The sequence below is a fragment of the Agelaius tricolor genome, unplaced genomic scaffold, assembly GCF_023055355.1.
Source record: "Agelaius tricolor isolate 1412-34295 unplaced genomic scaffold, bAgeTri1.0.p SCAF_12, whole genome shotgun sequence".
Taxonomy (NCBI): Eukaryota; Metazoa; Chordata; class Aves; order Passeriformes; family Icteridae; genus Agelaius; species Agelaius tricolor.
In genome coordinates, this window is record NW_027269272.1 from 1,731,102 (window position 1) to 1,758,662 (window position 27,561).

At 43.2% G+C, this 27,561-nt stretch overlaps 1 protein-coding gene across 2 annotated transcripts; it reads left to right on the plus strand.

Annotated features, from left to right (window-relative positions):
* The first annotated feature begins 1,692 nt into the window (after positions 1-1,692).
* Positions 1,693-26,857, plus strand: FAM168B (family with sequence similarity 168 member B). Of its 2 annotated transcripts, none has more exons than XM_071437094.1 (7): positions 1,693-1,858; positions 8,401-8,481; positions 12,371-12,454; positions 17,538-17,680; positions 18,580-18,757; positions 20,486-20,615; positions 21,922-26,857. In XM_071437094.1, the coding sequence occupies exons 2-6, from the start codon at positions 8,412-8,414 to the stop codon at positions 20,596-20,598; spliced, it is 588 nt and encodes a 195-aa protein (XP_071293195.1). In that variant the 5' UTR covers positions 1,693-1,858; positions 8,401-8,411; the 3' UTR covers positions 20,599-20,615; positions 21,922-26,857. The 2 variants fall into 2 exon arrangements, with proteins under 2 accessions (XP_071293195.1, XP_071293196.1); XM_071437095.1 differs by having other exon boundaries at positions 1,695-1,977.
* The last annotated feature ends 704 nt before the right edge of the window (positions 26,858-27,561 follow it).

Here is a 27,561-nt window from a genome sequence, read left to right on the forward strand (position 1 = left end):
CACAGGTGTGTGCTGCTCCAGGTCTGTGTCTTCACAGGATTCACAGAATGACCAGGTTGGAAGAGACCTTCAAGATCATCAAATCCAACCCAACAGCTCAAGTCACCCCTGGCACCCAGTGCCACATCCAGGCTTTGTTAAACACACCCAGGGATGGTGATTTCACCACCTCCCTGGGAAGAACATTCCAGAACTTTATCACTCTTTCTCTGAAAAACTTTTCCCTGCTATCCAACCTGTATTTCCCTTGGCACAGCTTGAGGCTGTGTGCTCTGGTTGTGTCAGTGCTGCTGGAGAAAGAGCCCAGCCCCAGCTGAGCACAGGCACCTTTCAGGAGCTGCAGAGAGTGATGAGGGCAGCCCTGAGTCTCCTTTTCTCCAGGCTGAGCACCCCCAGCTCCCTCAGAGGTTCCTCTCAGGGTTTGTGTTCCCAGCCCCTCTCCAGCCTCTGGACACACTCAGGTTTCTGAGGGGCAGCAATGTCAATCCTGCCCAGCTGTCCCTGGGCTCTCCTGTGCTGCCATGTTCAGCAATGCCCACAGGCTCTGGGCTAAATTCACCTGCCACTCACTGCTGCCTTGGCCCATCCTCAGCAGGTACCCAAAAGCTCAATTTTAGATCTCTTGAGATGGGAGCTCTGAGTGCTTTGTCTGAGGATGACCTTGACAGAGCCAGGCAGGTGTAACACTTGTAGGGCTGGCTTGCATCCATCACCTGGAGAATGGAGAATAAGTCAGAAATATAAATTATAAATCTCTTATAAATCATACCTGTTTTAATTTGCCATGTACTTCTGTTTGAGTTTTGTACATAGCTTGGTGCAGTTCAAACCTCTAGAAAATTTTCCTGGGTTTGCCTGCTGACCAAACCAAAACTTGGGGAAGCAGGGATTTTAAGGAGGCGTCCCCATCATGGCAGTGATTTTCAGGGAAAAATGCTCCACAGCTTGCAGAAGTCATAAAGCGTGCCCAGTAGCCCAGTAAGGCCCTGACCCCATGTCTCAGCAGGAGTGCCTTACTGGGCTGCTGCACCCTTGGAGGCGCTGTTCAATCCTGCTTTCAGGATTAAACCCTCTTTTCCCTAATTTTCAGTTCACACAGACCTTCAGGCTCTGCCTCTTCCCTCAGCAGAAGGTCCCTGATCCTTAGGACACTGCACCCCCTGGAAGGAGCAGCTCACAAAGCTCTGTACAGCTCCCAAACCGCGTTTTCCACAGGACTTGGAGAGGCCTTCATGGAAGCGGATTTTTTTCAAAAAACAGACCTGAAAACTAGATGGCACTTCCAGAACCGTGCCAGAGAGCCTCATTTTCTTCACTGCGTGCCACACAAGCACTTTCTTCAAGCTGCTGTGCCCCAGGCCATTGGTTTTATGCATCTAACCAAGGTTGAGGGAAGAGCCAGCGAGCTGTGCTGCCAGGAGCTTTAACAGAACTACGCAGCAAACCACTGAGGCTCGCAGCGACACTGAAACGTGCACTGAGACCACTCCGCTGACCTATTTACTTTCCATGGCGGTACCTTTGTGTCCCACAGCGGGCCCAGAGCTGCAGATCCCCCCCTCCCCCGCTCGCTGAGGGGCCGGGCCGCGCTGGCCCCGCCCGCCATGGCGCCGGGCCGCGCCCTCACGTGCCCCGGCCTTCCGCACCCGTGACCGCCGGGGGGAAGTGACGTCAGGGCGGTCGGTGCGCAGTTGTGCGGTGCGGCCGGCGCGGAGCGGCCGCCCCCTCCCGTCCCGTCCCGTGCCCGCGGGGCCGCGCACGCTCCCACGCACGTACGCAGGCACGCAGGCGCGGGCACCCGCACGCACGGCCGAGCCAGCGCCCGCCGCGCCGCCCGCACGCAGCGCCGCCGCTCACGGTGAGTGCGGGCCCGGGAACGGGGGGGACGCGGGCGGCCACGCCGGGCCCGCCCCGCTGCGCCATCCCGGGACAGCCGCGGCCCGCCCGGCGGAGGGGAGCCGCCTCCGGCCGTAACAGGTACCTGCGCAGGGCCCGCGGCCTCCCCGGCCCGCTCGGGGCACGGCGGGGCCGGGCGCTGGCGGCAGCGCGGCATCGTCCGGGTGCGAACTCGGTGCAAACGGAGCGCGGCGTCATGAGGGCTCCGGCCGGCTGCGCCCCGGGGCTGCGGCTGCGTGCGGGAGCGGTGCTGGAGCCGTGCGGGGGCCGTGTGTGCCCGCGGCTTCGGGAGCTGCAGGCACCGATCCCTCTCGGCCCTCGGCGGTCTCTGGGGAGGCGGAAAGGGAGGAGGTACTAACGGGGCTTGCCGTGCTTTTCTGCATCGTTTGGAGCCGTAGGAGCAGCGGGCAAATGGTGAAATCAGTGCTGTGAGAGAGGTAAAAAGTCAGGGTTCCATGAGGGCAGCCAGCCAGCTCTTAGGGCAGATCTTATTCTGGTGGTGTTTCTGCACGACTGTGAAAATCAGGAGGAAGAAAATAAATGTGTTGTAAAGGAATGCGCAATTTGTCTCACGGTGTTTGCATTATCTGTGGGTTTTTACATTCACGTCTGTGAAACTTGATTTGTTCTTGAATCTCCGTGTGCGTGTTCCCTCCTGCGAGCAGACTTTCTGTCTGCTCTGATGCGATTTTGCTGCAAGATGTGTAATTGTCAGTGTCATAAAAGTTCCACGCTGGTAGAATTCAGCCTTTCCTGGGCGTTTGGGGTGGTAATTACACATTTTAACTCTGAGGTTGGAACGGAGGAGCGCTCGGGAGGCTTTTGGAAATTCTGTGTCCGTTGTGGTTTGTGACAGTTTCATGTTATTTCAGAAAATAATAGGGAATAAATTGAAAATTAATACAATGAAAAAATGCTTTCTAGGATTTTAGGAAGAAGCAGAGCTCTGGGGCTAAATGCAAGTTCTAAATACAATTCTTTCAGGTAGTGAAGCTGTACTCTTCCAATTTGATTTTTTTCTGTTTCTCGTAGTTAATGAACCTCCCTAAATTTGGCGATAGACAGGCTTCTATGATTCTTACAGTAAGGACTTGGTGATTTGAGGACCTGTTTGAGATGAGAATACTTGCAAATTCGAAGTTATACAGGAGATGCAGGGATTGGAGCTGGCAACTTCTATCCCCTTGTGCCATAGCAACAACAGAAATTATAGACTTTGAGAAATATTGTGCAGTTTGTTTAACGTTTCCATAAGTTGGAGCGGTTTTTTTGAAGAAAGGAAGGTTTTGATAATGTTCTGTGATAATTTGAAGACTAGAGCAATGCCACAATGTACAAGTGAAGTTGGATCACAAGCAGGATCTTTGTGTTATGTTTTCTGTGTGGGTTTTGTTCGTGTGAATGACACATGAAACTGTTGAGTCTTTCACATCTGATCATGTTGTCTCCGTCCTTACTGACATCGAGCACAAGCAGTGTTGGTGTTAATGTAGGTGTATTCTACATAGGAAAAAAACCCTAACAAACCCTTGGTAGATCAGGCTTGCAGGTGAGAGTTGTATTCACTAGAAAGGATTGCAAAGCCTGAACTGCTCCGTTCCTGGGTTTAGGCTTAGAAAAAAAGAAGGCATGCACACAAAACATGGAGTGCTTGGAGGTGTCTTATTCTTTCTCTGTGACAGCATCTTGTCACTCAAGCAGGGGAGGAAGACTTGCATGGGAATGAGAGTTCCAGCTTTGTATTTTACTTTATGTGTGAGCTTTGAGCAAAGTTCATAACTGTCCTTTCTTGGCTGTGGCTCTGCATCCTCAGTCTGTGCTGTCACTGTCCAGTCCTGCTCCCTCCCTTGCACTGGAGCTGGTCTTGGCCATCTGGGGGTGTGTCTCAGTTTTCTCAAGCTGATAGATGGAAACCAGCAATCCTTTATCCAAACCTCCTCCATCAGAGCCCAGGATCCTGGAGGCAGCTTATCTGCTCAGCTGGTGAGGGGTCCCAGTGCAGGGATTGCCTGCCAGCTCTGTGAGCACTGATTCCAGTGCCTGCTCTCCTGGCCTGCCACAAACCTCTGCTCTGCTCTGCTCTGAACAGGCTTCTCCTCCTTCCTGGGAAATTCAGGGACTGCTTTTGAGGTCTTTGGATGAATGGAAGGAACTGAGTGCTACCTGCCTGTACCAGAACAGCATGGGGTGCCTTGTCTTGGTCTTTATAGCATGAGCCCCTCTTTTTTAACTAATTCTGAGAAAAGTACCTGCTTTTCGGCCTTGGATTTGCATCCAATGGCCTGTTTGGTGGCTGAAGGTTTAACAGAACATAGTGTAACTGAGACTTTAATTGTCAGTTATTTGAAGAGCTGAAGTGTCATGAACTATTTTCTTTGTTACTTAGCAGTGGAAATTACTTCTTTCACATTACCAGGCTCTTATGTCTTTTACTTGTATTATGCTTTGACTGGAAGTCAAACGGGTAAAATGTAGAGTGTTATTAAGATGGTAAGTAACTTAGCAAGTGCAAATTGGGTCATTTGTACAATTTCATGGCAAATGGCATTCTGAAAGTGTTCCAGAATGGATCGATGTTAAGCACTGCAGTGGCTTGGTGTGTGTGAGTCTGCTTCAGATCCTAGAAGGAAAGCATTACTGGGCCACAGTAGTGTGCTTTAGTCAAGGTGTTTGGTGATTCCTCCCCAACTCTTGTGGTGGAATTGTCATCAAAAGAGCATTAAATGGCATTTGGTAGATTATTATTCTGGGATGTGAAAATCAGGAGTAACAAAATGCATGTGTTGCAAAGGATGTGCAGTTTGTCTCACAGTGTTTGCATTGATCTGTGGATTCTTACATTCATCTCTGTGAGATGATGTTTAAAAGCAGATTCCCTAGAAGCATGCATGTCCTGGGTGTAGCAGGAAAAGCTGTGTGCAGAACAGATCCAACTGGGAGTGCTAGAGTTCAGCATTAGCAGCGCTTGGCCTTTGTGCTCAGCTTCCCAAAACCTGGGTTTGAGAGGAGGATGGTTGTCCTGGTATCTGCACCAAGATGAGATCTCACAGGCCTGATGAGAACTCAGCTTGATTGCCTGGCTTTAGCAAGAGTGAAAGGTGAAGGTTTGCACTTCCCAGCATCCTTGTGCACTCTTTAATCAGAGCATCTTTAATAAGTATGATTGCCTTCATTTCAGCTGAAAGAGGAATTCATATACAGTTAGCTCTGTGCAATTTATATACAGATGATGCACTGTAGACACTGATTTGCATATTCATTAACATGAGAATGCTTTGGAGGGAATGCCAACAAAGCAGTTGAAAGACACGAATTCTTTGGGTTCCCTTTATACCAGTCCTCCCTAGTGTTTGATGTGGACTTGGAGCATTCCAGGGAAGTGGACTGCAAGGTTCCACATCTCAGTGTAACAGATGCCCTTCCAAGTCAAATTATGGTAAGAGTGGGATGATTGCAACCACTGGGTAATACTACATAATTATACTTACACATGTTGGGTCCTTCAGAGCAGACCTGAAAATAATTATTTTTAATTAGAAGTGGTCTGACATTTTGTCTGCATTACAGACTGTGAGCACTTTGTGTAGGCTGGTGGCTCTGACTTGTCTGTCAGTGGTGAAAGTACATCCCTGTCCCACCAAAAGTTGAATTAATTTGTGAGAAGTTGGAAGCACGGATTCATTTGCAGTGGAAGTGAACAGCTTGAAGCTACCAGTGTTATAGGGGGTTTTTTTCCCCCTTACTTAGATGGAGTTCCTCTCTGTCAGTCTGTACTTCCTTTGAGATCAGGTCTGTGTTGTCTGACATTTTCTATCCATTTCCTCCTCTTCTTCATTTTTGTGTGGCTCCTCTTAAGGCCATCTCCCATAGTGTATGTCCATGTGTTGCTCTGCAGTCCTTGTCTACTGATATTTCTAATAGTTGGGATGTTTTTGTGTATTTAGCCTAAATATTCACAAGAGGCCCTTGCTGGTTTTCCACCTACAGTTTTTTGTTCAGTGCCATTCAGAATGGTGAGAAGGTTCCAGAGTCTTTTCTCCTAATTGCTGTGGGGACTGCAAGGAGGAGCAGCACATTTGTGGGATATGAGGCTGTGGGAGAGCACTGTGTTATTTGAGTGGAAAGGTTTATCCATCTCCTTAAGGCTTTAACCCCCGTAACTGGGAAATGCTGAAACCAAAGTGAAGCTTGAGCCCCTAAGGATTTTGTAAATTTACAGACAAAATCAACACTGAAAGAGGAGCAGAAATGCACGTGAGAAGAAAGTGCAGGGAGATATAAAGGGAACAGACTGAAAGTTTTCAAGTAAGTGAGAGTTGTACTTGAGGGAGAAGGATACACTGAAGAAAGTAAGGGAGAAAAGAGCAGCCTTGCTAAAAGAAAATGCTGCTCCAGCAAAATACACCTGTTGATTATGGCACAGAGTTAATGCTGCTAAAACTCCACAGGGCTTCAGTGGAATATAGCACTTTAAGCACTATATATAGCACTATATTTAGGCACTTTTTTATTCTTGAAGTATAGCTTGCTGTAGAACATTTTCAAAGAGATTTGTTTCAAATGGCTCTAGGTGTGGGTCAGGTGATTAAAACATGCTGCTCTGGGGAGCTTTATTCATCCTGAGTGATGTAAATGGCAGCTTGTTTGGTTTGTAGCTCAGTGGATTCTGTTTTCTTGATGTGTAATCACATATGAATCTGAATGAAAAAGGCAATTCTGTGTAAGTAGTACTGTTGGAAAGTGAGAGGAGGAAGCCCATGATGAATCTTCTAATTATCTTATATTGACTTGGAGTGTTCTGTGAAACCTGGTTATGAACTTTCTGACAGCGCTTCCTGATTCCTAATTTTGCACAAATGGCAATTTTATATCTGTTGTTTACCAGGTGCTGCTAATTCTCTTGGCACAGAGCTGGTTTTAGTGCTCCTTTAAAAAGCAAACTATTTATGCTTTATAGAGTCACTTACCCTGGGTTTATCAGTGCAGCTATACTGATAAACTCCACTTGGATTCCTGCCATAGCATATCCTGTAACTAAGGTAGTGCATGTGTAATTAAACTTCCTTGTTTCATAAATTTCATTTACAAAGTTTCCCTAAACTGTGTTTAACTGCTTAACACCCAGTTGGTTTAAGTAAGACAGCACCTCAAGGTGTAGAAGAGGAAGTTCAGGTGTCAGCTATTAGCAGTTAATAAGAAAGTCTGGTTTCATAGAGTGTCTGTCTGTCTTGGGTGCTTGCAGGAAGAATTATTGAATGGCCTGAGTTGGAAGGGACACACAGGGACAGTCAGTCCAGCTCCTGGCCCTGCACAGCACCCCAGGAATTCCACCATGTCCTGAGAGCATTGTCCAAACATTCCTTGAGCTGTGTGAAGCCTGGTGCTGTGAGCACTGCCCTGGAGAGCCTGTTCAGTGCCCAGTCACCCTGTGGGGGCAGAACCTTTTTCAAATACCCAATGGAAACCTCCCCTGTGAAGTTCTGTGTATAGAAACCTCTAGATCCATGTATATGAAAGCCTCTCCTGGGAGATCTGTGTATGTCTGCCTATATATGCAGAAAGTCAGATGTTTGAAGATACTGAGCTTTAAATATGAAGGATTTTTTTCTAAAATACTGGAATAGTGGTTGCAAACAGTATTCTTGTATGAGGCACTTAGAAGCATCTTCAATGCAATTTTATTTTCCTTGGTGTTTGCCTACAGAGTTCTTTTTGAAAAGGGATTTGGTTTTATTCCTGTGGGTGATGCTGGCTGTAGGAGCCCGGGTTTTGTGTGAATGCATCATTCAGAAATGACTGGACAGGACTGTTGGCTTGTCACAGGCTCTGAGGAACTTGGCAGGAAGTAAACAAAGAGATGTGGGCTGGTCTCTAAATGCACAGAGCCTTTTGCCACTTGCTTCTGTAGCAGTTGGATGTTTGATAATTTAGTGCTGGCAAAGGACTGGAATGCCAGGCTCCAAGTGCCAGTAAGAACAGACCATGAGGATTTATTTGCATCCCTTGGCTAGAGGCTTCAGGAAAGAGCTGGGAAGAAAGCAAGGGTGGTGGAGGGCAGAGAGATGCTGAGTGATTGATAAATGGTGGAGAGGAGCTGGGTGATTGGTAAATGGCAGGGAGGTGCTGAGTGATTGACAGATGGCAGGAGGAGAGGAGTCCGGCACAGGAGAACCCCTGCAGTGGGTTTGGATCTGCACACCACGGGGGAGCTCTGGCCTATGGAAATATTTTGAAAGCGTGCTCCACAACAGGGAATGTTTCATTCCTGAGACATTCTCTGGCTGACTGAGGCTTAGGATGCTTTGAAACTTCTTCCTGCAGTGATTCTTTCCTGCCTGTAGCTACAGTTTTAATGTTGAGAAGTGGTGGAATTGCTGCTTTTTCATTTGTTACATTTTCTTCCAATAAGTTTCCTTGTTTCCAGTTTCATGTTAATTGTTGCAAGTTCAAGCTTTCCCTACACCTAAGTAAATCCTGTTTTTCTTTCTTTATTTCCTGATTCAGTTGCTGAAATCATGAATCCTGTGTATAGCCCGGGATCTTCTGGGGTTCCCTATGCAAATGCCAAAGGAATTGGTTATCCAGGTAAGCAGCTCCGTTTTCTGCCGAGTTTTGGTTACACTGCTCTTTGCTCATGGTCAAGAAGAAACAGTCACTTATGAATGCCTTCATGTAAATCTGTTTTGGGATTGGGATGAGGTTGCTTTTAAATTTAAAAAGTGACATTTCAAGAGTGATGTTATTTCTTCTGTTATATTTCTAACTTCAGTATCTCTTCCAATGCAGCTTATTTTAGGAGTTCTAATAATTACGCCCCGCAAGAAGAGGAGGCAATCTATTTCTGCTGCCAGTTGACTGGCACTGTTAACCTTTTTATCCTCTAATTCTTGTTCATGCTGTCTGTTCTCTCACTGCCCAAAGCATGGCATCAAAGGTGGCACCAAGAAAATGTTTTTGAAACGGAAATACATTTAATTTATTGTTTTATCTGCTTCTCATTGACGTACAGTTTTTCATTAGGTTCCCCCCCACCCCCCCATCTCCTGATGTATGTGCAAGGAGGCTTCATTTCTGATGTCTCTATAGTCTAAAAGTTGGATGAGGTAAAATCAGATTTGGACAGAACTTTCCAGGAAGGCTGAAGAGAAGCCTGGGTGCCTCTGGGAGACATTTCAAGCAGCATGTCTTGATGCTGTCTTTTTTTTCTGTTATCTGACAGAAGGGAGTTTCCATCCTGGGAGAGGCTGCAGGGTCTTTTCTGCTCAGCTTTGCATTTCATAAGAAGTCAAACTTCTTTAGCTTTTACAGGGAGGCAGTTTTATGATTTAGTTGGTGTCTGTGTTGGGAGGCAGAAATTATTCTGTGCTGCTACTGTTTATATTCTTGGTAGCTGTACTATATTTTCCTAGTGGTATTTACCATTCCTAAATCTGTTTTTCACCTTGGGTAATGCACTAAAATTCGTTTTCCTGTTCTACTTTTCTCTGTTCCTCCTTCTAAACAGTGGTGCATGAATGAATTCTGCTTATTGGTTGATTGTCTCAAAAGCATTTTAATTTTTTTTTTTTTTTTGCTTTTCATATTCCTCAAACTAGTGTACCTCCCTTGATTTCTACAGTATTTATAAGGGAAACACAAAATGTGTTTATATGTTTTTAGGTGTGTTGAGTGACTGGAATGGTGCAGTAATAAATTATAAAGCTGGCACTATGTAACCATAAGTCCTGCAGGATGGTTTTACTCTCTGAGTTATAAAGGCTGTAGTAATCTTATAACAAGGCAAGCAGCAGAGGCTTACTAATTAATATAATGTATGGGACAGTAATTTCTGTATTTATAATGGATTGCTTTTTCCAGCCTTTCCTTTGTTTTAGATAAAGATTATTATGGATTATTTGAATATAACTTCATATCTTTAGCTCTGTTCATTTTCTAAACTCAGATTTATATTAGCCAGGTTGGGATTTGTACTTATGAGTATCTACATATTGCATTGAGGCTTTTGTCTATACTAAACTAAGTTGTATCTTAATTTATTTAGGACAAAATACTATTGTAAATTCATAAATAGCAGTTTAAACAACATTACAATCTCCAGTCTTTTATTCTACTATTATATATACTAGACTATATTTTTAATTATGTAAGTACTTTGCTTGCCATTCTGCATAACTGAAATATCTGGAATTGAAATAGAATTGTTGCAGAAGTGCCTTAAATGTCATGCTACAAGGTGGTTACTTCGAATTCTCCCTTGCAGCAGTTGATGTGTCAGTTCATGCAATCTTGACCCCTAAATTCAGCTTAGTCAATGATGTGTTACTCCATTAGATAGTTTGCTGAGTGCCTGGTCCAGGCTTTAAGATTGTGGGATAAATACAAAGCACATTCTCTAAAATGAAAAGTAGAATTGCATTTTAGGATTTTTTTTAAATGTTGCATGACTAACTCCCTCTTCTTTGCTTCTCCTAAATTAAAAGCTGCAGATTCTCCACTCCAAATCATTGCATTTACATGGGTTGCATGGTGATAGAAAGTGAGGAACACAGCAGTAGGTGGAATGCATTACTGAAAGGCAATGTGTTTCTAAAGCTGTTGCATATTTAATAACTGTTTATATTATACTACACCTATTTTAGGCTGTTGGATAGTTTTGCAGCAGCAAGAAATCAATATTCAAATGTTCTATATGATGGAAGTTCCTTGTAGAAGCTAAAACTGCTGCTTGTTGTAGTTACATTTTCCACAAATGACCTGTTTCTTGTGTAGCTCAGTGCTCCTCAGTGCACCTAAAGCTGTGAACAAAGAAAGAAAGGACTGAAAATGTTTCCCACACACACTGTTGCAGATGTGTAGTGTGTTTGAGTAAGGTTAAGTTGTACTAAAGCTTTGCACCAGCACCTTGGGAGTTTGAAAACTGAAGAGCTATTTACACTCTGAAAATTGTTACGACTTGGAGATGTTATTTTTAACTTTGATTTTTAAGCCTAAGGCTTTTCTTAGTCTTCTCCATGCTGACCACCTCACAGTAGTGCCAAGTGTATGTCACTTGATATGTTTACAGAGTGCTTTACAAAACTGGGTTAGCATATATAGTCCTGAGCTAAGTAATTCTTATTGTTGGGAGTAATTGCTGAGGACTCTGGGGTTCATAGTGAAATAAAAACCCTTCACATTTGAACAGCAGTTTAAAACTGAGCTCTGAGTCTGACAGTGGGTATGCAAATATTAATTGCCTTTTATCTGAAGGAGCTGAAATCTTTCTAAGTAGAGAGCACAATGTGGTAGGAACTCCATCTTTCTGAATACAGACATTACTTGGCTTTACAGATTTGAATAATGTAAATAGGTTCTTGGGAAAACTAATAGCTATGATTAATTCAGAAATTTCACTTAATCTGAACAAGCTTTGTGTCTTTCAGGTAACAAGCTTTTGCTAATGCTGTGTTGTGCCTTACACTGGAGTATATCACAGTGTTCTCTGGTGCAGAAGTGTTTCACTGTCATTTGCCAGTGCCTCTGTGAATCACTCGTTACTGCTGTCACAGTGTGTGTCTGAACCTGGGGAGCTGCTTTAATACCCAGTGTAGTAGCAAATATGTGTCAAAGTCAGCAAGCAATTTGGGCTGCTACTGCTTTGTACTTTCTACTTGAGATACCTCTGATCTGGAGAGCCAGAGTCACTCTAACTTCTAGGGATTTATTTCTGTGAAAAAGTCCATTCAGATAAGTACTCTATGTGATGCCTTTTTGGGGGCTACCTAAAAACAGAAGGCAGACTGTTAAGGGAATAAAAAGTTACTTTTATTGAAGGGCCTTAAGGTACCCAGGGTATTCAGGGCAGACAAAATGGACCATGGCTCACAGGTTTTCACACTTTTATAAGTTTGGCCCATTTGCATATTGGAGGTTCATCTTCCAATTCCAGCTTCAGGTAATGAAATCTTTGCCTCAAGTTTGCTCCCCCCAACTCACTTTTGTTTCCATCTCTGGGGCCTGAGGCAGTGAGGTGTCCTTGATTGCCAGGCCTGGAGAGGAATTGTTTTTTCTGACCAAAATGTGAAGACAGTAGCTAATACTCTATATGGAGCTTAGAGCTAGAAAGTAAAGAATTGCAGGATTACAAATACATGAAAAACACAAAAGTGAAAATCTTAAGGCATTGTTTGTATGTCACACCAGGAGGAGGAGTGCAGGACAGTTACACAAAACCTGGTTTTGCAACTAACTTAAGAGTTACTTGGCCAACAGAGATGGCTGGAAGAGGGCTGTAAGAGAGAATGGACTTGTGAAACCATAGCTGCTCTCTTCACTTAGCATTCATCTTCAGGGGGCTTGGCAGAGGAAGATTGCAATGTTTTATTTGAGGAGATGTGATTGAAGGCTGTTGGCTTGCCTCAGTTAAAGCATGTGCAGTGGAGCTTTGAGAGTAAAGTCAGCCTAGAAGGTAACTGTGGTGTGTTCTTTCTCCCAGCTGGCTTCCCAATGGGCTATGCAGCGGCTGCTCCTGCCTACTCCCCCAACATGTATCCTGGAGCAAATCCTACCTTCCAAACAGGTATGTGGGACTGGGGGCTGACAGCAGGGACTGGCCTTTGCCAGGGGTTAGAGGCAAGAATGAGGAAAAGCTGTAGGGGCTCACAACAACACTGCTACTGTGGGATAAGTTTTATATTGCCTTGAACATGACTCATGAGGAATCATCTGATAAATTAAAAATATTATAATCTTAAGTCATACTGCATGCACCTTTCAAGAAGGGAACACCTGAGGTTTTAGCTGTTTTTTTCTGTATTTCCAGATGATTCTTGAGGTTGCATTGCATTTCTCTTCGCTGCTTCTTTCATGGCTCTGCTTGCTTTGCATCCTTCTGGTCATTTCCAGATTCCTGTTTTTTCTTCTGTCTGTTATCCTCAAAACTTTTCTATTTTATCCCTTTCTTAAATTGTATCTTTCCAAGTTCAGCTTGCTGGCTTCTCTCTGCCCTTAGGATTGTCTTGCACAAGCTGATGGTTGCTGGATAAATTCACATTGTGGATGCAGGGCAAGGACTCAGGTTACTGCACTTTCATGGGTGTCATTTAAGGAAGGGAAAGGGATGAGCCTAGGAAAAGGGGAGTGGGAAAACAAATAAGAACAAGGCACTCACCAAAGTTTTTTTTGTGTAGTTCTGCTTTCACTAGTAAAACATGATTTTAATGCGCTAGTCCTCAAAACAAAACAGAAGCTGGTAGTGTTTAATTTCCACTTAAAGCAGGAACATGCTGAGACAACAGTGTTCTCCCTATGGTTACTTTGTATAGGAAGGAATTCCTTACATTGCTTTGTTAATGTAGAGCTGGGCATCCTCAGAACTCCTCCACTTCCATGTATCATGCCAGTTTTCCAGAGCTACATGTGGCACAAAACCAAATCTGTCCCTGAATGCCCTTGTGTAATTTCTGGCAGTAGGAAAGGATACTGCTTGAAATTGGGAACCTTATGCTGTGGGAGCTTGCTTGGTATTGAAGTTCAGTTTGTAATGGCTGGACTTCATTAACTACCAGGAGACTCTTCAGGGTGTAGCAGCAATTACTGAGACAAAAGACTCATGTAAAATGTTTGCCTGCAGAACCTGTTCAAAGTGTGTAGCTTTCCTTGGAACTGTGTGGGATTCTGTTGGTACAACCTCTGTCACTGTTCAGTTTGCTGCTTAGAGGCAGAATGAGTGCAGGCTTGCACTTTGTCTTGTCTTTGGCCTTGAATTTAAAGTAAGGAGGCAGATTAATGTTAGAGATAGCAGAAACTAAAAAAATCCAGTCCCATGGCTGGGTATTGCCACTGTGCCAGTATCATACCTGGTGATGCCAGCTTGCATCTGCACTGGATTGCTCCAGAGCTCACCCTGAGAGCCATGTTCAAGGAAGAGCAGTTCCCATCGGGGGGATCCCTTTGCTCAGGTGGCAGAGCCCCACGTGGGCTTTGATTATTTTGATTATTTCTGTCAGGCCTCTCAGTTTCACTGCCTTCTGTGCTGCCCTGCGTGTGTCCTGCAGCTGTGCTGAGCAGCAGCTGCAGGCTTTGATGCTAGGAGCAGGTAACTGAAGGTAGCTCCAGTCCTAGTACAGGCTGCAGTTTGTAAATCCTGCTGCAGGAAGCTGAGGAAAAGCTGCATGGAATCAATTGAACAAACCATGGGAATTCTGGCAAAGATTCTGGACCTGTTAGACTTGGTCATGTTGTAATATTAGTTTGCATTGATTAATCTTGGAATATATCTCATGCTATATACCAAAGTCAAAGAAAGAACCTTTGCACTTCTAAGAAAAAGAAATAAATAAAGATGCATAAAAATCATATTCTGCCATGGAATGTCATTAATTTTTTAAAACTAGTACTGTGAGTCTTTATTGCTGTTGAATAGGAAGTACACTTTTATTTCAGAGCTAAGAATAGCTTTCATTTTTAGCTGCTCTTCAATCTGTGAACAAAAGTTCAAAATGTACAGACCTCTAATTCAGGCAGATAACAACTTAGAGTACTTTGTCCTAACAGCTGGGATGTTTTTATATCTTTTTTTAACCTTTCTGATGTAACAGCTTGTTTGTAGAATCAAAGCTTTTGTAAATTCATACTACACAGCAGTATTGGAATGTGCTGTGCCACTGCTGTTACAAAAGGGTGCTTTTTTACAGGTAACTGTCTTAAATTACTGTGGTTTTGACTTCTCCTGTCATTTACTGTTAAGGTCTTTGTTCCATATTATGGAGAAGAAAAAATGGATGCAATGGCAGAATACCTCTTGTGCAGATTTACCCCTTTGCAAGAATGAAAGGGAAATTGCCTGTGCAGCTGCATCAGTGGGTTTTTAGAATGAAAGTGGGCTTCACTGAGGACATGGTTGCAGTGATTCTTCACATTCAGCATTTTGTAGCTGGGGTTTTCACCACAAATAGCTCTCCATACTAATAGAAGTTACTTCCTCAGCATGCTGGATCTGTGAAATACTTAGGATCTCTAAAAGCAGGAGTTCAGAGTAAGTGCTGTGGTAGAGCTTTTTTAAAGGTAGAAATTCTATTACAAAGAAACAGTCAAGCTATTTCTTTGTTAGCTAAGCAACTTTTAGTTTGAAGGGTGTCATGAAATTGCAAAGAAGCCCAGACTTCTTCAAGAAGAATGAAGGTCATGTGTCACCATGCTGTTTGCACAGGCTGATTTTTGACAGCACAAATGCCACAAATTCTCTCTGCTGTACAACTTCAGATCTGTTCTCTGTATTGAAGTCAGCCCATTCCAGGCAGTTTTTAAAATCAACCTGATCTCTACTCTGATACTCTTTTTTTTTTTCTATAATTACCAAGTGTCTGTTCTTTCTTGCACTGCCCTGGTACTAATTTATTCAATTCCAACTAATTACAAATTGTACCTGTGGATGTTGTGTCTCCCAGTGTGGTAGGGACCTGCATGAAATCCAAGATCTTTTCACAGCAGCACAGGAAGGGCCTTGATGCTTTCTCCAGACTAGATCATGCCTGTTAACATCCCTGAATGTTAAAGCTGTTGGATGCTGCTGCTGAGGTGTTCATATTCCCACTGGCCATGGAATAATCTTGGGAGTGTAGCATGCAGAAACATTATACATATTATAGAAAATATATGTATAAACATTATGTATAGATAGATATATATCAGTATATCACAGTCTCCTCCATACCTCTTCAAGCACTTTTTCTGACCCTGAGACCTTGTCTGGTGAGGGCTGGAGGAATTAAGGAAAAGCTGTCTTTGGGCAGTATGAACCAGCAATTGCCAGTTATCCCTCTAAAAATTCCACAGTTCCAAACATTTACAAAGGCAGGCTGATTTTGGGGGCCTTGTAATAGGAATGCCAACCACATTCTGAGGGTATCTGAAGTCTTACTGTAGTATAAAAACAATTCCTAAGTGATGTTTAAGGATATGTCTACATATATAATACTCAAAAAGAAGATTTAAGGATCTTAGTGTCTTCCAGGTTGAATTTGCAGCTGCACTGAACTTTGCAGTGTTTGTGTTTTAAAGGTACAGCATTTCATGTTTATTTTAGCCAGTTAGAAAATACCAGAAAACAAACAGAAATAAAGGTAAGTTGAAGTAGAGGTTGCAGATTCTGTCTCTGTTCTCTGAAAATCCATCATGAGGTTTTTAGATGATTTTGGCTTTTGAAATTCTTACTCTTGTGCTGTATTATCCCCTACAGCAGGTTTGTTGACTGCTACTGTATATTGCCAGTATGATTTAGGGGTGTGTGGAGAATTGACTGGCACATGTGCCAAGTCCCCCTATGCAGGGGTGCTCCCTAATATGCCACATCCTGGTATTTAATGTGTTATTATGGAAATGTGCTTTTTGCCCTGTATCCACAGACTTGAAAAATAAGTGGTGCAAGTACACAGTTACCTTTTCATGCTTAGTTGACACAGCCAAATACTGTTTCCAGTCTGTTGCCAGTATTAGGCAAATGATAGACCTTGTGCTTGGATATTGGGACTAAATGAAGTGTGGTGTTACATTTTTGTTAAATGGCATGCTGTGTCTCACCCCCTGAAAATGTACAGTTTATTCCAAGCCTGTGATCCTCCCCTGCAGTACCATGGATCTGTAATTCCATTGGCCCAAGGCTTATTCTGCACCCACTTTGAATCTCCCTGTTAGGCTGTGGGGGGACACCACAGATTCTCTCTTGGCCCTTTTCCCCCTAGGCTCTCCCTCTCTCTCCCTCAGAAACCCTGCTGCTCCTGGGGGTGGGACCCCCAATAAACCCTCATTAATCAGCACCCTCAAAAGCCATGTGGGGTCTCCTGGCCTGCCTGCTGCTACCAGTGAACATCCAGCTTAGGGGCCCCCAGGGACTCCCCAGGGATCCCTCAAACCAACAGCTACAATGAAGTACTCCCATGTGAGTACTTCAAGAAATTCTTCAAGAAATTCCTCTGACTGCCCTGGAGGACTTGAGACCCTGTCAGGGGGCTCAGAGACCTTGGCACAAAGCCCAAGACCCCTCTGCCTTTGATCTTGACCCATGGAAAAAATTACCAACCTTATATGAGGATTTACAAGCCACGAAAGTTTAAGTAGAATGATAGTGAATTTATCACAAGGTGAAAAATAGATGTTTTGAGGTTTTTAGAATGGGGGTTCAGGAGGCAAGATAGAGGAATCTGGGCATGTTCAGTCTTTCTCCTTCTTCTTCTTGGCCTCCATCTTCTGCTGTGATGGTTGCACTTTTAGATTGTTTAGAGTAGAAGCTCACTGTCTAACATAGGTGATAGGTATTAGGAAGTTATGGTAAATAATGTAGTTTTTAGTATAAAAAGATAGCACCACCTCTGAGGTGGGCAGTGTGCCTCTGTCTGACCTGCCAGACAGATCTCAGCAGGTCAGAGAAAGAATGTTCTAGATAAGAAACAGCAAACAACCTTGAGAACCAGAACAGAAGAATCCTGACTCCTTCTTCGACTGCCGGGCTGGGAAAAGAAGCTTGTACGTATCTCAGAGTCACTGTGGCCAGCAGGGATTCTGAGAGCCATGAAGCTTATGGAGCTGGGGAGTATGAAAATGGTGGCAGCTGCTTCTGGGAAGCAGCATGCTCAGAGTGTGACTGCAGGTTTCCTCTGTTGCAGGTTACACGCCAGGCACCCCGTACAAGGTGTCCTGTTCACCCACCAGTGGGGCAGTGCCGCCCTACTCGTCCTCACCCAACCCCTACCAGACTGCTGTGTACCCAGTCCGAAGTGCCTACCCCCAGCAGAACCCGTATGCACAGGTACGTGGGCAGGGCCACACAGTGCCTCTGGGGGCACCTCTGTGTCCCTGGCATCTCTCTGGGAACTCTGAACTTTTCATCTCATTCATTTCTTTGTGCACTGGGAGAATGTTTAGCTGCCTGCTGTAAGAATTCTTAGTACAGTGATTTAGTGTGTGTGCAGTTTTACATCCTCTCTTGCCTGACAGTTACTCAGCACTTACTGGTAATGTGCTCACTTTTTGAAGAGACACTAAATTCAGCAGTTAATCAGAACCTGCTGGATCCTATAACTACCAGTGTCCTGTTTTTATTGTTTGTAAAAATTATCATAATTTTTGTTACGAAGTTTCTGTTGTAATTTCACAGATTTACCAAGTCTCATGCTAGGGAAACTGTTGAAAACTATTACAAAGGATAGAATTAAGACACTTCAGTAAATATGATATTTTAGGGAAAAGTTGGCCTTCTTTGTGTAGTGGAAACTCACCTGGCATGTAAAGACTAGCTGAAGAGGATTAATAAGCATGTAACAAGTTTTACTCAGTCTGGTTTGTGTACTTGGATTTGCCAAAAATATTGGATTCTTTTACTAAAAGCAACTGAATAAAAAGTTGTGAATTAATGAAAAGTTCTGTTATGGATTAATATATGAAAGGGATCAAAAGGAAGGGAATGAATGAGCCCTTATGGTTGAGCTACTAAGGTCCCTACTTCACATGTTATCCTAAATGCCTTAAAAAGGGATGAAATGTTAAATTGCAAATGAAACTATTTTAATAGTTACAATAAATGTTTCAGCTTCTGCTCTGTAAATTCCTTGCATTTAGAGCAATACTTTTATTTTATGATACATTTGTGAAAGAAGCTATCATTCATCTACAGATACACTGTTTCTTGTACTGTTTTTTCTCCAACAGCAAGGCACTTACTACACACAGCCTTTGTATGCAGCACCACCCCACGTAATCCACCACACCACAGTCGTGCAGCCCAATGGAATGCCAGCAACCATGTACCCTGCTCCGATCCCGCCGCCCCGAGGGAACGGGGTCACCATGGGCATGGTGGCTGGGACCACCATGGCAATGTCAGCAGGTGGGTGCACTCACACCAGGCCTTCTTCTCAGTGCAGCTCTCCTTTGAGCCTGGGAGGAGCACAGCTACATTGCAAAATGTGATGCCACAGGTGCACTGGACAAAATGGTGCAAATGTCGGTTCAGAAGGACTTGTGCAGGTTGTGTGTCTTCACAGAATGACCAGGTTGGAAGAGACCTCCAAGATCATCGAGTCCAACCCAGCCCCAACAGCTCAACTCACCCCTGGCACCCAGTGCCACATCCAGGCTTTGTTAAACACACCCAGGGATGGGGACTCCACCACCTCCCTGGGCAGCCATCCCAGAACTTTATCACTCTTTCAGTGAAAATTTTCCCTGATATCCAACCTGTATTTCCCTTGGCACAGCTTGAGGCTGTGTGCTCTGGTTGTGTCAGTGCTGCTGGAGAAAGAGCCCAGCCCCAGCTGAGCACAGGCACCTTTCAGGAGCTGTGAGAGTGATGAGGGCAGCCCTGAGTCTCCTTTTCTCCAGGCTGAGCACCCCCAGCTCCCTCAGGGGTTCCTCTCAGGGTTTGTGTTCCCAGCCCTTCTCCAGCCTCGCTGCCCCCTCTGGATGTGCTCAGTGTCCCAAGGTCCTTCCCAAGCTGAGGGGCCAGAGCTGGGCACAGCACTCAGGGTGTGCCCTCAGCAGTGCACTTCTGAGTGAGTCCAGCTAAGTCAGGGTTTGTTCTTGTTCAGCAGTTCCTATCACCTCTAAGGATGGAGGTACCATGTCCTTTTTCCAGAGCTAGTATTATGGGACAGCAGTTTTTCTTCATGTCTATCTGGAATATCACTTACTCTTGCACCCTTTGTTTCTCCTTATATCAGTGTCAAGAGTGGGACTTTCTCTTCCCACTGCATTTCTTTGTGCCACTTGAAAGAGGCAGCCTCTTAGAGCTGAGGAAAATGCCTTGTGCTGGGCTCACCCCTCATATCACAAACCTTCCTTGTCTTGAGATACAACACTTTGTGTGTTTGTACTGCCTGCAGGTCCTCTGTGTCATGGGAAATGGTTGGGGATGTCACCTTCCTATTGCCACAGTATTTGGTGGTAGTGTTTTGGAGAGAATGGTGTTTAATCAATAATTCAATGTCATCTCTGAGTGTTTGCTGAGGGGATGTCATGCTTTGTTACTCCCTGGGTAATTCACAAAGAAAACTCCACATTCACTCAAGGGGTGCTAATTTAAAAATCTAATAAACAGAAGCCATAAGTTTGTTTTGAGATTCTGGTATCTATCCTGTCAAAGTTATAATTTAATTTGAGAAACTTCAAAACTAGAGGAGTTAGGTGTCACTAACAGAGCTTCCTTCATTAGTGGGGAAGAAGCCTATCTGTAATAATGCAAACAAGAGCTAATCTATTCTGATTTATAGTCAAGTTATCTCTACCATCAAATATTCTTAATGGCATATAAAGCCTGCTGTGGGAAGAGTTGCTTATGTTGCAGGGTTTCTGCTAGAGCTATTTTTGAGTATTGAATATCTTTGTATGCATGGACCTAAACATCTGCTGGGCTACAATGGCCCCCTGACATAAAGGTTTGAAGAAGATTGGGACTGGAATGCAAAACAGTTCTGGTAATTTTGAAGATGAGTAAGTTGTAATTGTCTTTAAAATTACTTCCATTTTTCTCCCCTCTTCTTTTTTTTTCTCCTTTTTTTTTTTTTTTTCCTATCTTGTAGAATTTTTGCTTACTGAAAAACTGTTCTCTTCATTCCAGGTACTTTGTTGACAACTCATTCCCCAACTCCAGTAGCCCCTCATCCAGTCACTATGCCCACGTATCGGGCTCCAGGAACACCAACCTATAGTTATGTGCCCCCACAGTGGTGATCATCCTGGCAGTCAGTGTAAGTTGCATTAAAAACAGTTAATCTTTCTTACAAACAACAGCATTTCAGGTTCTCTGGGGGACATTTTGCAATGGGGGGGTGCTTCTGCAGTATTCTAATTGAGCAGGAATACTCAAAAATCCTGCTGGGTTTTCTTGAGTGGTCTGTCTCTTCACAAGTCATGAATCATTTTCATGATGTGTGATTGTCAAATGTGAAAGAATGAGCCTTAAGTTGGCCTTATTAAAATACATCTGGAATTAAATATATTCAGTAATTTGGAATCATTGGTAATTGTTCAATTCAGCAGTACTGTGATTCCTAAACTGAATGTATTTGACTCTGTAGTCAAATTATCTGTGATTGGCTAAATATGTAGGCAAGGTGTTTTGCCTTGCTCAGAGGGTGAATATTTGTCACAAGCTGCTGGAATCTTGAGATGATTTGAGATAACCTTGAGATAATTTCATATATTCACTGTGTTTCATGTGTTTCAGGTAAGTATCAGTTCATACTTCTTGCAGTCAGTATGGAAGAAGCATTTTTAGTGTGAACCAAAATTTAGATTGTGGGCTTCTAGAAAAGGAGTTTCATTTTGAAATCTGCTATAAAGTGGGATAGATCCTGGGGGGTGTAATCTGTGTCAAACTGACAAAAGGACTCATGTTTTTGTGATACCCACTTAATTTCTAGTTCGTTTGGTTATTTTTAGCATAAGTTGAAAACAGCTTCATTTGAATTAGTGACTTGTCAGACCAACTGAACTTGAAATTTTAACTTTTAGTCCATTTAGTTTTTGACAAAAGTGAACTTTGTTTTAACTTTTTCTGGATTTCTGTTTCAGCAATTAGAAATGCAGAGTTCTGATATTGCAGGTGACCATTCCCTTTAAGTTAGTAATGTAGCAGCCGTTCCTCATTTTGCTGTGATGGTACACAGCTGTCTGCAGATCTAAAATGCTTCTTATGAAGTATTTCAGCCAAGAGTCTCACACCACACAAATACAAGAAGTGAAACTTATGCTGCTAATAAACTCATGACTGCTGGTAATTAAATGTAGCACAAAATACCTTCTTAGTATTCCATCTTCTACCTTAAAAACAATGGTGGTGCTGACAGAAAGCTGGACTGGACATGAGTAGAGCAAGTCCATGTAGTGTGTTCTTACCTCAAAATGAGGCAGGATAACTGCTAGGGCAACATTATTTAAACTTGGCATTTATTGGTGTATGTGGTGCATGCAATGTTCGTGTGTTCTGCCACACTCAAATGGTATTTCACCTAATTGAGAGTATTTCCCACTCTTTTCCCCCTCTTAATGTAGGTTTAAAGATGGGAGATATGCAATCAAGCAATTGAGGTTTAAAAGTTGGTGCTGAAGCCCTCATGCCTCCAACCAGGACTTTCCTTCTGAATGCTTTCAACACTTGGCTAAACACTACTAATTCCTGATCACTGAAGATTTTCCAGTGCTGCATATCTTACATCTTGGAACTCCAGCAGTTAGTCTTAAAGCAAATCCTGTTTTGTGGACTGTCTTGCAATTTTTTAGCTAATTATAATGATAAAAAGGGAGTATAAATTTATTCTGATCCATATCTAGTTGAATGCATGTTAAAACACAAAAACAAAGCTTGCTCAATCTACCTGCAGTGACTGATGCAAAAACCATCATATGCAAATCCAAAGGAACCGAGAAGTATTTTACAACTTGTATCACTAATGCACTGTTGTAATGTATGCAGGGTCTGACAAGGTAGAATCATGAAAGTGAGTTTCTTTCTAGAATGCCATAACATACATTAGATGAGTGCTTCAGCCTGTTTCAGGTTGATGGAGTTGCCAGTTTCAAAGGGGCATATTTTTGTTTAAGTGATGTGTTCTTTTCAAATTCAGCTAATAAATTGGAGTGACTGGAAAATGAGTCAGACAAGCTGTAGACATCCCGCACACCATTAGTTTACTTCATACCTTTTCATTTTCATTGTATGGAATCAGTGTTATACAGATGCTCTTAAGGATCAGAATTAAATGACAGAGGTAATGCTGTGTGTGCCAGTAAATAAGGCAAACTTCCTTGAGGCAAAACTGGCTCTTAGGAATAGTAGGAGGTGGCATCACCTGCAGAATGAATAGCATGTCCTGGGGAGATTTCTATCCAGTACTATCTTTCAGATAATGCAAGATGTGTCAAAGTGAGACTGCCACACAGACTGATAGAAAAACTCTTCCTTTTAGTTCTCAGTTGAGCAAATTCGTGCTGTTTTTCCTAAAGAATGTTGTAGTCAGTTGAAAACATATGTGCAGTTGATCCAGCTTGCTTTCCAGAAACTTAAGAGGTGCAAGGGCTTTCTGCAACAGAGTTCAGCTGCATGTTATTCTGAGGAAAGCTTGTGTGCCTGATGAGTATGTTAAAGGGGAACAAATCATTTTAACACAATTTCCTTATTATCTACTTGCAGTATGGACTATGGATACTCTGTAGTAGGGCTGCCAGAATATAGAGGGTTTAAATAGCAGTTTCATTTTGGTTTTTTTCATGAAAATATTTGTAATTGAAGTAGGAGCCATTTGTTGGTTACAGCCTTTTGATGTGTTTTCTTAGTATTTTCTTTTTTTTAACTTCCTAAATTGCACTTGGAAGCACGTAAAATAAGACTCGACTGCAGATTAGCATTTCATTGCAATGAGTCATTTGTGATATTCTTTCTTGCAACTTCAATTTTTAAAGTACCTCAAAGCAAATGCTGTGGGGATAAAGGGCTAGCCTTGGAACCCATTTGTATACCAAAATTGTTATGGGAGAGATTTTAAATTTTTAAATTTGAATATTGCACATTAAAACCGAGGTTCTTCTTAAACCTGCTTGATTTACAATTCCAGAAAGATGCAATTTTTTTTTTATACATTCTGCCTGCAATAAATTATGCAGTAAATGGATATAAAATGTTGTTCCCTTTTAAGCATTTACACAGAGGTATATCAGGCTGTCTTGTTCTCGTAGGTTAACTTCCATTCAGAATTAAATTTTTTGAAGTTGTGTATCTTAGTTATGCTTTGTTTGGGGTGTTCTGCTCCTGTACAGGTTTGGCAGCTGATTTGGGGTAGCATCAGTGCTGATTTAGTGCTGCCATCTCAGTACTCTGCCCTGGTGAGAGGCTTGTGTACCTTCGTACCCCATTGGTGGTTAGAGCCTTCAGTAACTTTATTTTTTTCAGTAAGCACTCTCTGTATTTTGTACCCTTTTTTTTTTTTAAATAAAGTTTAGGTTTATTTTGCATGAATCACTGTCAGTGGATGGCCCCCTTATTTCTAATGCCTTGAACGTAACTATGTTGTTGGAATAAGTACTTTCAACCTTACTCATGAGCACTTACTGCAGCTTAGGGATTTCCATATGTTTTTATATGGAGCAGAAAATGATCCAAGACAAAGTTAGTTGAATGTGTACTGCTTTGTTCAGTGTGTGTAACAATTCCATGTGTGTGTTAGATTTGCAGCTGTGATCAGTCAGGTGTGGCAGAGCACAGTGAGCACCAACGCGGGGCGCTCGTCCTGAGCATGGTCCTGACCAGGAGCTGAGGGCTGGAGCAGTGCTGTGTTGAGGAGGAGCTGTGAGGGCCAGGCTGGAAGTTTTGCTGTCTCCTGTCTCATCCTCATGAACTAAAGTCATAGGAGAGAACTTCCGTGAATGCTGCAATAGAGAAGTAGTCAAGGAATGAATATAACTTCCTATATATTTGCTCTAACTTCAGATTCCTCAATGTCATCTTGGAATTGGGCTCTGTGTAGTATTCCATAACACTTAGGCAGTCTCACTTACTTGAGCACTTTTTTTTCTAAGTTGCATGATGGGATTCATCCAGGAGGGAGAAAGTGTACCTTTTCCAAAGGTACTGCACCTTCCAGTCCTGAGCGATTCTGATCCTACTGGGAGGCTGGAGCTCGTCTCCAGGAGTTCTTCTGAAAAGTAACCAAAAGCACAGTGCAGGGGGATGGGGGAATATGTGTATATATAACTATCTCAATGGTATTTTGTTGCAAATAGTAGAAAGCATGGATATAAAACTGCAGTGGGGGAAACTGTACATCATTAAATAGGCGTTTACACAGCGAGGGTCTTACGAAACATTCTCTCCTGCTTTTTATATAACATTCCCTATTTAGAATTCCTTTATAAATGAAAATGCAGTATGTGTTTGCACTAAAGCTCCTCAGCAACTTAAAAGAGCTAGTGCAGTAAAGACATTTCAGATCAAGCTTCTCTTTAAAAAAGAAAACTTTTATGGCAGCTTTATAGGATTAAAACAAAAGTACTACTATAAACCTGGAACTGAAAATAACTGTTGCAGCAATAACAAAGAGAAGTCCAAGAATTTTTTTTTAATTCAAATTTCAAGTGTTGCGTCTAGATAAAGTATTTTTTAAAAACCAAGGTATTCCCTATGTCAGTAACAGCTGATGAAAATGTCTTTTAAATGTAGCAGCAGCGAAAGAAAAATGGCCAATTGGCACCAAAACCACATAGCCCTAGTCAGTGTGGTGGTGGTACTGAACACCAGGAAGGAAAAGAGACAACCTACTGCTAGATGTTGCTTATGCTTGTTGTAACCCTCTCCTGTTTGGAGTTTCTAGGAGACATGCAGGACTGCTGCTCAAGAAAGCTTCATTTTGAGTGTACTATGCAAGTTAAATGCTTAGATGCAGCTGTAGGTGAAAAAGTCCTTTATTTTCATTGAAGTTCTTCCTTGTATCGCTCCATCCACTGATAAAGCTAACCAAACAACAGGCAAACCAGCACCCACCAGTACACAGTGTCTGGGTGCTGGCAGGAGAGCTGATGGTTCAGAGCTGTGCTCCAGGGTACTCAGCACGGGCTGCTCTCCTGCAGGGTCCTGCCTTCACTGCTCCTTGGCCAGCAAGGCAAGAGCATTGACTTGGAACCACTCCCCAGTGCTTCATTCAGCACAGTGCTCCACACTGCTCCCGTGGGTTTGCTCCAATAGGTCAGCACATCAGTCTGACACCACCACCTAACTCTAGGGTCAAACCAGGGGTGGGAACTGCGTGTTAGCACACTCCTGTGTGTGTGAAACCTCCCATCTTAGGAAGGTGAGCAATAGTGATGCTCCAGCTGGAGCTGGAGGCGTGGCACAGAGCCTGTGGCCGTGCCTGCTCCATGGCTGCCCTGGGCTGTGTTTGTGCAGTGCTCCTTAGGACACAGCCCCAGCTTGTGTCAGTCCAGCCTCCTCAGCCCTGGGAGGCAGCCTTTGGGAAGGCTGTGAAAGGCACGGCCATTTCAGCTCGCTCACCTTGTTCTCGTTCAGAAGTGTCAGTTTCTAATCCTGTGTTGTGTCAGCTCGAGGCTTCCTGCAGAGCCCTCACACGAGGAGGTGGAATGCCACAGCTCCTGGCAGGAGCAGGGTGGGCAGTTTGTGCAGGGCTGGCCCAGGGCTGAGCTGGTTCCCGTCTGCTGGGAGGACTCTGGGCACTCTGCAGCCTCTGCCCAGGGTGCTGAGGGCAGCAAGGTGTCCTGTAGGCACCAGGGAGGGAAGAGCAACAGTGGGGACAAGAAACCTTTTCTTGTGCAGGTTGCATATAACACTGAAACATCTGAATTTCACTCCTAGTAGGGGTCCATTTGTGACTTTTACATCTGGACAATTTATGGGCCCTGAAGTTTCAACATCAAGAAAATGAACATGACTTTTCTAAACTGATTGTGACTTTTGGGCACTTAGCAGGCAAACTGGGAAAGCTTTTTTAGCTGGCTGCTGTACAGACTTGTTTTAAGTAGAAGGGATTTGTTAGTGGGTTTTTTTAATTGTAATGCTATTATTGGCTGCCCTCCTGTCCTAAGATCTAAAAAAGTGAGTGCATGCAATGGAAGTACAAGAGGCCCCAGTAATAGTTCTCCATGTTTGTTATGAAATAGACACAGGTTTCCTTTTTATGACTTTTTTTAAAACTGTCTTAGGAACAGTTGTATTGGTACTTTTTTTTAAGTTTAGGTCAATGTTGTCTTCCAGAATAAGTTTTAAGGCATCACTCACTCCTGCATTGAACTATTGCATCAACACAAAGAGTGGAGATTCCATTCTGAGCCAGTTCAATTGTGAAAATTCATACTTTTTTTATTTTTTATGCAATTCAATGAGTAGATGAGCTCAAGTTTAAATTCTTAAAAGCACGTTTATTGTAACAAGAATTGTTATGTATTAATACTTCAGTTTTCAATAAAGATTGACTTGTGTTGCTTATTGTGGTTTCCTTCCTACTGTTTTTGGTGACATCCTTCCAGAAAACATTCTGTGCTGGAGAACAGTATGGTGCATTTAAACTCTTCAAGCTGCTGGAATCTGGTGATTGATGGAAGCAAAGCAAAATGTTGAAATGGGATGAGTGCCTTTGCTCAGTAAGGTTTTCTGATGCCTAACAGAACACAGTGGCCAAGGCTCCCCAGTGGGGAATTAAGCTGCCCTAAGTTGTCCTGTCTGAGAGTGTGGTAAAGATGTTCAACCCTGCCTTGTTCCCTTTTGAGACATTTCTGGGGGTTGAGAGGTTTTATTTTATAGCTTAAAACAAAGGAAATGGAACAGATGTAAAATTTGACAATACTTGAGCATTTGCTTCATACCAAAGCCGTGCTGTTTGATTGGAGAGGTGACAGCCCTGAGCAGAAAGCTGTTAGAAATCAGTGTCTTGAGTGTTCCCCAGAAGGAAAGGAGCTGAGTAGGTGTGAAGTGTGGGTAATTATCCTATTTCTTTAGTGTGTGGGTGGTTGTAAAGCTCTGGGGGAACAACTAAGCTGCTTGAACTAACTGGCTATTTTCATTTATTGTAGGTCTCCAAAAATAACAATAACTTACCTGATAACCTTCTGGAAAAAAGCAACACATGTGGAAGAGGAAGGTGCAACGTGACTGCATCAATCTGCAGGAATAGTGTTTCGTTGTCAGGATTA